Source organism: Corticium candelabrum, chromosome 2, assembly GCF_963422355.1.
Source record: "Corticium candelabrum chromosome 2, ooCorCand1.1, whole genome shotgun sequence".
Lineage (NCBI taxonomy): Eukaryota > Metazoa > Porifera > Homoscleromorpha > Homosclerophorida > Plakinidae > Corticium > Corticium candelabrum.
In genome coordinates this window covers 9,859,105-9,870,435 of record NC_085086.1, presented here as the reverse complement: position 1 = coordinate 9,870,435, position 11,331 = coordinate 9,859,105, and the positions used below count along the sequence as shown (strand labels likewise).

General features: G+C 39.6%; 1 protein-coding gene across 1 annotated transcript; it reads left to right on the top strand.

Moving 5' to 3' along the window:
- Positions 1-31: 31 nt before the first annotated feature.
- LOC134198131 (complement C3-like) lies at positions 32-10,427 on the top strand. Its single transcript, XM_062667473.1, has 42 exons — positions 32-136; positions 247-413; positions 531-737; positions 793-854; positions 920-949; positions 1,007-1,064; positions 1,119-1,198; positions 1,257-1,299; positions 1,362-1,446; positions 1,506-1,620; positions 1,675-1,890; positions 2,386-2,547; positions 2,605-2,712; positions 2,825-2,878; positions 2,931-3,140; positions 3,280-3,432; positions 3,485-3,556; positions 3,620-3,710; positions 3,769-3,813; positions 3,877-4,080; positions 4,138-4,273; positions 4,343-4,571; positions 4,628-4,840; positions 4,897-4,948; positions 6,094-6,141; positions 6,204-6,371; positions 6,432-6,563; positions 6,632-6,826; positions 6,891-7,123; positions 7,203-7,295; positions 7,357-7,558; positions 7,619-7,821; positions 7,886-8,050; positions 8,110-8,169; positions 8,234-8,367; positions 8,865-8,979; positions 9,033-9,113; positions 9,175-9,280; positions 9,344-9,448; positions 9,522-9,590; positions 9,657-9,727; positions 9,788-10,427. The coding sequence occupies exons 1-42, from the start codon at positions 60-62 to the stop codon at positions 10,187-10,189; spliced, it is 5,451 nt and encodes a 1,816-aa protein (XP_062523457.1). The 5' UTR covers positions 32-59; the 3' UTR covers positions 10,190-10,427.
- The last annotated feature ends 904 nt before the right edge of the window (positions 10,428-11,331 follow it).

Genomic DNA, 11,331 nt, shown 5'->3' with positions numbered 1-11,331 from the left:
GTAGGCACCTCCTACAAAATCACTCACTTGCTGCGTTTCATTCAAGAGGGAGGTTTGATATGGGGTATAGTAAATACCTGTCCTTTCTTTTCTTTGTATGTTCCTCTCTGAGTCTGTTTACCTCAGTTCACAGCAGGTAATTGCCTTCTATCTTACTGAAGGCCTAAGCAATGGCGTCCGAATTTCGTTACTAGAAAATGAAGTATGGCGTTGTACTTGTATGTAAACTATCTCTTTGTGCTTTAGTCCTAAGTACTTGGTTGCTGTACCGCGACATCTGCAGTGCTGTCAACCAGAGACAGTGTTGGTCTCGGCATTCAACTTGAATGGTGGCAGTATTTCAGCATACCTGCAAGTAGTAAACGATTCCGGACAAGTCATTACGCAAACAACTTCAATCAATGTCCTCGAAAGTAAATTTGTGTGCATTGGACCTTTTGTGATATTGCAATGCAGCACGTAATCCGTCGACCTATCGACCAATTTACGGATGTGATTTTGGTGTGTTGATTGACTGTTATTTCTTCCAGGTAACTCACCCGTGGCTTTCAATCTTACCCTACCTTGTCAGAAGTTGGCCAAACTAGATGACCCTAATGCTGAGCGTTACGTGAGTATAAGAGCAGTGGGAAGTGGATCCGCCTCATTCAGTAAGGTCACAAGAGTCGCAGTCAAAGCAAGCCCTTCGCTCGTGTTCGTGCAAACAGACAAACCCGTCTACGTGGAGTACGACGAAGGTAAGGCAACGTGAGATGTAGTTTCCTTTGAGGGTTACTGTTTGTCTCTTTCCAGTTCACATTCGAGTTGCCGTTCTTGGATGCAATTTTCGTCCGTGCTGTGGAGGCGACAAAGAAGTGAATAACACTTGATTTTGATAAGAGCAAGATTGAGAAAATAATCATATTTGATTCTCTTTTAGTGCGTTTGTGATGTCAATTTAGATATCAGGGTAACTTTAAAATGCATTTTACTTTCTCTTAGACTTAATGTGTTTTTGAGTTTTTAGAATCCACAAAACATTATTGTTGATCGATTGCCCATACCATCGTGTTCTTCTGACGGAGGTAAGTCTGTTTGCCGGTGTCTTTATCTTGTGTTAACGCTATGGACTTGTTTAGCCATCAAACGTAAAGATTTCAAGCTGGGGCCTTCTCCTGTGCAAGGTGACTGGACAATTATTGCCAAGCGTACCTGTGATGTAAGTAGGCGTTGCTAACTAATCATATCACACCTATATCTAGAGGCTTACTGAGCAGGGTAGCGTTATATCCGAGACGTATTTTGAGGTGAAGAACTACGGTAAGCTGCAATAGTATCTATTTGTTATGATATCTGAATTGTGTCTGCAACCTACGTTGTAGTGCTGCCTCGGTTTGACGTGAATATCAAACCTCCCGACTACGTCAAAGTCACGAGCCCTACCATTGCTCTTGAAGTGGCTGCAATGTTGATCAACCTATTTTATTGATTTTTCAATATTTTGCTGATCTTATTGTAATCTATAGGTATACTTATGGCAAAGGAGTTCGGGGTACGTTGTATATCGACTTGGGGATATGCAATGAGACTTCTATTAACGCTACGGTGTTTAAAAAGGCGAAATTCGCTCTTTCTCCATTGGTAGAACTGATGCGTTTAGTAACTGTGCATACGTGTAGTAGATGTGTGTTCCAGGAAAAAGGAGTGAAGAAATTGAGCTTTCCCAATGGAGGTTATTTAGAATTTCCTCACGGGAAGCGGTTGTGCATATTTGTTGAGGTCGTAGAAGAAGCTAGCGGAATCAAGTTTGCAAAGTCGGACAGATCTGCAGTGTTTACGGACAACCCAATCAAAGTTGATTGTGATCTTACTCCACCTTTTTACAGACCCAATCTTCCTCTTAAGTTGCAGGTAAGAATGTATGTATGTGAGATTGTGTAATGTACTTACGTATGTCTGTTTGTTTGCTTTGTCTCTGAGTGTTTTGTGTGTGTGTGTGTGTGTGTGTGTGTGTGTGTGTGTGTGTGTGTGAGTGTGTTTGTGTGTGTATGTGTGTGTGTGTGTGCACGCGCGCGTTTGTGTGTGTGTGTGTGTGTGTGTGTGTGTGTGTGTGTGTGTGTGCGCGCGCACGCGTTTGTGTGTGTGTGTGTGTGTGTGTGTGTGTAGATGTGATTGTCAAGGTGTTATTGTTTGGTATTAGGCTCTGAGTGACAGAGTAACTCAATTCTATCTCTTGTTTTGTTTGCCATTGTTTTGATCGTACATTATGTCTATTATTTTTTCTCTAGTGCATAACCACTCTTCTATCCTTTCCTATTTTTTGATATTACTCTAGTAAACTGGTTTAGTTTTAAAAATATTACCATTATGAATATTTGAAAACTTTGTTTATTTGGACGTGTTTAGGTGCAAGCAAGATATCCCAACGGTCGGACTGTTCCTCAAGCTCAGATTACTGCAACTGATGCAAATGGTCGAAACTATCTTCATAGTATACAAGCAGAAAGCAGAGGCATTGCTGATATTGTTATCGACGTGGGAAGCGTCAGCGGTGACATGGAAATTAAGGTTGGTTGTCTTTTTATCGATGACCAGATAGTTAATTTTTAATTCTCTATATGCCAGATCGGTGTAAGTGGTCAAGCTTTAGGGAAGGTGTGTGTTTTCAAACAGTTTTGTTCATCTTGCGGAGGACACATTACCGTCAGAGCAAAGACTGGAGACAAAATACAGGTGCCCTATTCTTCCTTTGTTATTTTCTAACAATCACTTCTTGTGCTTTATTCTTTAATAATTTTTTTAATTCTTAATGTTATTTCAATTAAATATTTTTGTAAATGCGTAGGTGGGAAGCAGAGCTAACTTTGAAGTAATCAAATCAAATTCAGACAACAGACAGGTAGCGTTGCGTTTCGTCAATGCTTTTCATATTAGCATTGAATTTCTATTAGCTAACTATTACGACTGTTGTCATTGCGAGAGGAAGCATTCAATCATCTCAGTCTGTAAGGAGTAGCACGGGTCCTCTGACGTCATTTCAAGTCGAGATCACACCTCAACTAGCCAATCGTTTCTGCGTTCTTGCCTATTATATGGATACCTGCAACGAGCTTGTGTCTGACGTCGTCTGTCTAAAGACAGCAGAAACATGCGCCAACGAGGTGATTTATATAGCTTAAAGGCAGCGATTTTTCTATCGCCTACCTCGCACTCTTTGGTTGAAACACATTATGGCTTTACAAAATTATAACAAAGATTAGAAATGTGTCCTTTGGGCACAGCTAACTTGTAGATCTCTAGATATCATTGAAACTGAAAACTCAGAGCGTTCGACCGGGCAATCAAGCTACAATTGGTGTCAACGTCGCTTGTCCAAATTCTGACGTCGCATTGTTGGCTGTAGACAAAGGATTATATATTCTCAATAGTGAAAACAGACTGTCACGAGACAAAGTCAGATATACAGCACATATTTGTTGGATGCGCCTTAAACTGTTGTTTACAGATCTTTTCTGCTTTGGATAATTGTTCCTATTCTTGTGGTTACACTGTTGCAAGTTCAGATGGAATGTTTGATGTGAGATAACTGAAAACTATCGTATGTCAAGTCTGGTTTGACATAGTGTGTGTGTGTTTGCAGGTTGTTGGTTTGGCTGGCATGTCTGACGCTTCTATTAATCCTCGCTGTAGCTGCTGTACACCTTCATGCCGTGCTTCTTGTATGAATGCTGGTAAGTTATACCTAATTGTAAGTCTTATACAGTTATGTTGCTTACAACGGATGTAAAGATGACAGTTGCGGTACCGGACGAAAGAAGCGAGGATCTAAACTTGGTATTGCATAATAACACTCACACTGTACCAAATTTTGTTCATCACTATTGTATATTGTTACAGTGGAAAGATTGTGTGATGAAATAAAAAGGCGATCAGGAAAACTTTCCAATAATGTTGCCGATTATTGCCTCAACGAGTACAGAGAGCTTGTTAAAGGAAAATTTAGCAGCTTTGATGACCATTTGTCAGAGACGGATCGAAGGAACGAGGCAGAGTACAAAACGGAGGATGTAGCCACTTATCTCTACCAATGTTGTATAGAAGGTATTTGATATGATTATAACTTGATGTCACAGTTTAGTGAGAATTATTAAATGATAGACTTTAAGAACAGTGACAGAGCTAGATCGAGTTCTCAAGGCGGCGTTGATAACTTTGACAAGCAGGACCCGAGCTTCTTGAAAAGGCGAACGAATTTTCCACACGTTTGGTTACAAGACAAAGTCCTTACCAACGGGTTTACCGCTTTTCAAAATTTTATTAGCTTTTTCCTTTTTAGTTAATTGACTGACTCTAAATGTTTTAGGAATTTGAAATCATTTGACGTAACTGTTCGAGTTCCTGACTCGATTACAGAATGGTCTGTCTACGGATTAGCGCAGTGCTGTGAATCGGGATTTTGCGTGTCAGAACCGATCTCGATTAACGTTTTTCAGAGCGTTTTTGTAGAGTGTCATCTGCCATTTTCGCTAAAGCGGCAAGAACAAGTGTCCGTGGCTTGCACTGCGTTCAATTACAACCAACATGCAACTAATGTAAGAAACCAGCGATGTGAACATAAGCTTTTTGATTTAATAGTGTTTTTGTACAGGCATGGATAAAAGTCGTTGATGTACGTAATGATCTTTGCACTACTGCGGGAACGGGAAAAGAGACGGACTGGATACCTTTTCGCATTGAAGGTCATGACTCGAAAACCGTTCTTATTCCTGTTATTCCATTAGTAGTTGGAATAACGGAGCTATCGGTCAGGATGAGTACGGACCTTACTAGTGATCAGATAGTTCAGAACATCACTGTTGTGGTACTGACAACCAATTTATGTTATTGTATTGGGGTCAAGTAGTTTGAATCTTGCAGCCGGAGGGAGTTACTCGAGAGTCAGATGCTGCTGTAGAGTTGGATCCTCTTGGTAAGTAAGTTTTACAGCATTTGAAAGAATTCATTTTTTGACATTGTTTGAATAAAAATGGTTACAATTTGTAGTTCATTATTTTATTTTACTTGTGTTTTGGGTTACTTATTATTGTTTTAAGCTTTCTTAGTTGAGCATCTTTGGCTATTGTTTGCTAGTGTTTCAGTTGTATTGTTTTTTGTTGTTTCTTGTAGTGGCGGTATTTGTATTTGCTTTTTGTTTTGTTTTTAATTGTTTTTGTGGTTAGTTGTCTTTTTGGTTTTTTGATGTTGTTGTGGTCGTTGATGTTCTTGATGTGTTTGTTGATGGTAGTGATTATTGTGTTAGTGATGGTGTTTACAGTTGTTGTTTTTGTTGGAAGTGGTGTTTGTGTTGTTTTAGTTGTGGTTGTTGTTGTCGGTGGTGGTGTTGTTGTTGAGGTGGTGGTACCGTTGGTGGTGCTACCGTTGGTGGTGGTACCGTTGGTGATGGTACCGTTGGTGGTGGTACCGTTGGTTGTGGTACCGTTGATGGTTGCACGGTTTTTGGTGGTATCGAGGGTGGTACTTGTTGTTGTAGCAATGGTAGTAACGGGAGTTGTACTGGCGGTGGCGCCGGTGGTGGCACTGGCGGTTGTAGCGGTGGTGGTACCGTCCGTAGTCGTTTGATGGCTGTAGTCGTACTACTAGTAACACTGACATTAATGCTTGTGCAACTTGTTGCAATTTTCTTCAAGGTACAGTTTCTAGTTGCAGCATGCAAGTAAACATTTTAAAACAGTACTTTATGTAGAGGCTGACTACCAGTCATTGAAGTATTTTTAAGAAGCATTTCTTCGTTTATTGATATATACAAATATATCTCTGAAATTGGACCATTTCTATTCTGGTGTCTTTATGTTATATTGGTTTTACCAAACAGTGTTTTCATAAATGATATCTGTATTTTCTGTTTTTCACTTTAGCGTAGTGTTCCTTGCGTTAGTTTTCTTTCAATGATGGACACTTCGTATTTTATTGATGCCCAACTTCTTAGCCTCACGGCATCAATTTTTTGCGCGGAATGTGCAAATGCTGTTACAGTTTTTACTCAATTTCTATGCGAAGGCGTATTGAATGAGTCTGTCTTTTCAGTAAAGTGTGCAATCTGTCATTAATTACTAGGAGTCAATATGGACGAATCAAAGAGCTGCACTCTTCTTCCACCTCCAGGTAGGCAGTAATACCAAAGAGTTGTCAAATACTGGTCGTAACTCAATGGTTTGCGCTTGCAGATCTGAGAATTGGCCAGTGCTTTAAATACGTATTCATAAATGGAGAATGCAGTGAGCCTCTCGAAGGGCCATTTACAAAGGACGGATGTTGCACTCAACAAATTGGTAATTTTGCTTCGGCGTTTCGCGCACAAGGAGGAACGTGTGAACGGTGTCCTGGCAAAAACGGTATAGTCAAATGATGAAATTTTCTATTGCTGATTGTAAAACAAAAATACTTGCATTTAGAAACTCACTACTGCACGGGGCTGTGTCAATGCGGAGGACGTCCTTACACTAAGAGTCAAACCAATTTCTTTCCAGTACGACTTCCCGAAAACTACATTGAGGGATCGGTCACAGCCTGGATTGGTGTCAGCGGTATGCAGCAATACTTTAATCAGTCCAGCAAAGTAGAATATGTTTTTCAGCAAAAACGGTTTTTGTAGGAAAATATTTTACCGTAGGCGAAAATATGGAAGGAAAGGTGGACGAAATCGAAAGCGTAGAGAGTATGCTGGGAATACCCGGTGGATGTGGAGAGCAGAGCATGCTAAGATTTGGTCCTAACTGCGCTATTGTCACATTCCTAAATGCCACCAATCCAGGAGCTGTAAGGAAACACCTTCCGCTACTTCAAAATGGTAATTAACTCTAGAAAATCTCTAAACTAAAAATTTAACTGTATAGTGTGCATTTTTATGTTAGGCTATAATTACCAGTTGAAGTATCGCCTGGTAGATTCCGGAGCATTTACTGTGTGGTTGCATTACACACCATCGACTTGGCTCAGTTCGTTCGTGCTGCGCACAATGTGTTGTGCAAGAGAGTTTGTTATAGTTGACGACGCGGTCGTCAGCGGTCTCATCAACTTTCTCGGAACGAGACGCGAAAACGGCAAGTTTGTTGAACCGCAGAATGTAATTCATAGAGAGATGGTGGTAAGTTATTAACATACACACCCACGGACATTAACAGACAAATTGGAAGGATGCATACGCCATTTTAATTAATATGTAGGGTGGAGTTCAAGAGGCTGGTGTGTCGATGACTGCTTACACAACAATGAGTCTATTGGAGTGCTGTCGCAACGAAGAGAAGCCAACTCTTGTGGTATGCTTCACAAATCAGCATATAGTAGAAATTCTTTAATGATTGACATAATCATGTTTAGAATCTAGTTTGTCCAGCAGTGAGTTACATGCAGAAGGAGGTGGCTGCAGGTCGAGTGAACCGACCATACGCGCAGGCAATTGTGTACAAAGCTTTGATCCAAGCTTGTGTTTGCGGCTGCGCGGTGTGCAAACCACAGGGAGTATGTGATTACACAATCATCGACAAATTGAAGAAAAATCTGTTTGACAAAGCAGTAATTGGTACAAAAATCTGTATAGTCTTCTATTTTGTGGCATTTGATATTGTTGTTATCTTTGTAGACACTGACGGTTCTATGCACTGGGAAGCAGACAGCAGATTGGGGAATGCCTATTGGTATAGTAAACCGTCTGCTATTTCGGTAGAAATGACGGCTTACGTCTTACAAGCATGCCTTTGCGTTGGTGACTGCAAGTGTGCCCGATCTACAGCCAAGTGGCTCAATACTGCTAGAAACTCACGAGGAGCCTTTGTCTCAACACAAGTAGAGTATACAAGAGTGTGCATGGATGGCAATATTTTACAATAGACTCATTTGTGTTGTATAGGACACTGTGGTTGCTTTGACAGCCTTGGCTCAATTCGCAGCCGGATGCCGTGTCACTGTTCTTCATGCTCCCAATTTATGTATAAATGTTCGTTCATCGAATTATTCCCTTATCAAGACATTTCGAATTACTCCACAAAATGCAGACGTTATGTACCGCGTTCCGGTTTGTTTTCTTAATTTTTAATTGTTTTAAAAATTTAGGTTTAAAGGATGCTTTTACAGGTTCCTGTCAATGAACTCATTAGAGTCGACACGTGCGGAAGCGGGCTAGGACGGGCAGTGGTAATTGCAAAAGAAATGTTGGACAGCAATATTCTTTTCTAGTCAAACCTTTTGTATTCGAAAGGTGCATTACGAGTACAACGTTCCCGGGACTTCCGTCGAACAATGCGCATTTGACATTGCTGTGAATGCTTCGAAGATGACAATGAACACAAACTTTGAGCCACCTGTCGGAGCTCAAATTTCCTACTGTGTTAGGTCAGCTTTATTAAAAGCCTCAAACGTATACGTAATCAAAAGCCAACAAAGTGTTGTACAGAAATAAATTTTTAGATTTTTGTTTCAATATCTTTTTAACTTAAAGAAACCTATTTTTCAATGCTTATTCTCTAAAGTTTGAATTTGTTAGAACAGATTCTTGCTTAGAACTTAAGAAACAATTAAACAACGCACTATCTTGTTAACAATTCAAAATTCGAGTATGAATGTTTTAAGAATTTTTAGTTTGATATTGTTTTAGGTTTAATAATGGCATCAATTTGGTTAGAATATCTAATGAATGACTTGTAAGATATAAAGTGCTGTCGTTAAAGGCACTAACTCACACGTTTTACACAATACGTTTTAATAAAAGCAAAGTTACCTACTAATTGTCTATCATTCTGTGTAAGGTTTAATGTATTAAGAGTTTGCATGCACTCTATCAGAAACACAGGACTATTGAAATGTTCTCATCATGCGTTGTTATCTTTTAGATATTTGGGCTCTGGATGCACCACAATGGCTGTAGTAGAACTTGAGTTGCCGACTGGATACGAAGCGTGTGAAAGCCTCGAGAACAATTTCTCGGATTGGCGATGTCTCAGTACCGTAGGAGACTCGTTCTAATTTTTTTTGTTTAGAAAGTTTAATGTATTCTTTAGATATTACGAGATGGCGGTAGCCGACTTGGGTTATCAAAATACGAGGTCTCAGAGAGAAAGGTCGTGTTTTACTTTGAAAAGGTGAATATTGACATTTGTATGTACAGTTATATTAAGGTAATAATTGCGTTTTCAATTGTAGCTGTGTGACACCGAACGAACGTGTGTCGTTTTCAAAACTTACCGCAAGTTTGAGATCGTTCATTCTCTACCCGTCAGTGTACATGTGTTTGATTACTACGAGCCAGGTGGGTTGCTGTGGCCAATAAGTAAAAGCTTGCGATTCATGTTGACGGTACGTACTTCTGTAGAGGTACAATGCACTAAGTTTTACACGCTTGGAGGAGGAAGCCCGGAGTTGGGCTTGATTTGTGACAGTTCGAACAAAGGACAGCCTGCTTGTGTATGTGGAGCAGGTACTGTACTAAGTATAATGGTAGTTACGCCGCTTTCATTAATTCCTTCTCTCCAAAATAACTTCAATTTTAGGACGTTGTCCAAAATTAGAAAAGGAGATTCACAACAGGCTCTGCAATGCTTGCGTTCATCATGACTATGGTCAGTTTAGTTTGATTTACTGTTGGAATTGAAAAGTTAATAAAACGTGTGAACTTCATAATATAGTGTACAATGTGCGCATCAATGACGACACCTATGAAAATGGATGGCACAAACTCGATGTGACTGTTGTTGACGTAGGATGTCATTTTTAATCAATTATTTATCATTTCATTCCTGAAATAGTTTATCTTTAGGAGATCAAACCAGGGGCACATAGGCAGAAGAACGGATCAAATCTTCGTCTGTGGTTACCTTCGATTTGCACCACCGACATTAAACTTGTTACTGGCAACTGCTATCACATTCAAGGCAGAGATGGAACCAAATATGTTCTCGATCACAACACAGCCATTGAACCATGCCCAAAAGATACGTCCAGTGCTTCCGATTGCAAGAAGAAGGTGAAGCAAAAATGCGTTGTAAAGCCGTGTAAGAAGCAGAAAACCAAGAAAAAGATACGTAAATGTGAAAAGAAAAGAATGGAAAAGTGCGAGGATGAATTCAAAGCGTGCAATCACTTGGACGCCTTTAAAAAGTACATCACGAAATTGCGCGATGGCTCAATATGCGAGTCCAGAGACATTTGTTCGAGTTAGGATACGAAGGTGTCGTTTCTGTTTTGTGTACGGCTAGATTTCGTCTTGCAATATGACATTGTGACTTCTTCGTTTGTGTTATTGGAACACGGTAGAGACAGCTGGTGTTGCAACTGTTTGTGACGTTGTAGTGTAGATGGCGTATTCGTGTTATTCTGTCTTTGCATATGCATCCTCTGGCTCTCATCTTGAAAAAACAAGGGTTCCAGAGGTGACAAATTAGAAGTAAAGAAGGTGATATAGTGTCCTAGCAAATACCTTAGATTAAATAGTTGGTAATATAAAAAGCATTAATTTTGTAATTTTGTCAACAATAATTATAATTATATTATATGTCTAATATATGTATATAGTTAATTACAAACACAAAATTATGTATGAATTTCTGTACTACCATAGTTAAAGGAGTGATGCTACCCAGAGATTAAAAGCAAATTACGGAGTGCATAATTTTTAAAAAGACATCAGAAGGCCTAGAATAAATACACAGCTGCCACGGCTTTTCTGTAACATTTCCTAATTAAGCAAACAGTAAAGATAAAAACACGCTTGCATGTAAACATTGGAACCACACCGTACACATTTGCCAAACACAAGTAGCTAAGACGATATCCGGACCATCTTTATGATATTTGTGTCATGCTAATAGCACTATATTGTTGCAAATTGTCTACTACAAGACGTTTATAAGTGAAAACCATTTTTTTGTTATTCGTACTTTTAAAATTAATCCGTAGTCTAAAATTCTCACCCTACGCACAACTCTTGATTATATAGCAGATGCTAGTATTTTATACGGTATATACCTGCGTCATATATACGGGAGATCGTACATTGTACGAGTTTGATATACGGGACATACTGGTATCGTATACGGGACGTATTAATACCGTATACGGGACATATTGGTATCGTATAAGGGACGTACTCGTACCGTACGTGAGATACTGGTATCGTATACGAGATGTACCGATATTGCTTACGGGATATGGAGAATCAGTGCCTTTCTGCATCTTCTAAAGCCAAAACTTTAGTCTCAACGGATGAGCGTCGTTACCACGCGTCGTTTCTGTGTTTGGGCCAATGTAATGGTTTCAAACAGCTCGTTGTATTCATCAATCAATAGTTTGACTTTCCGACTT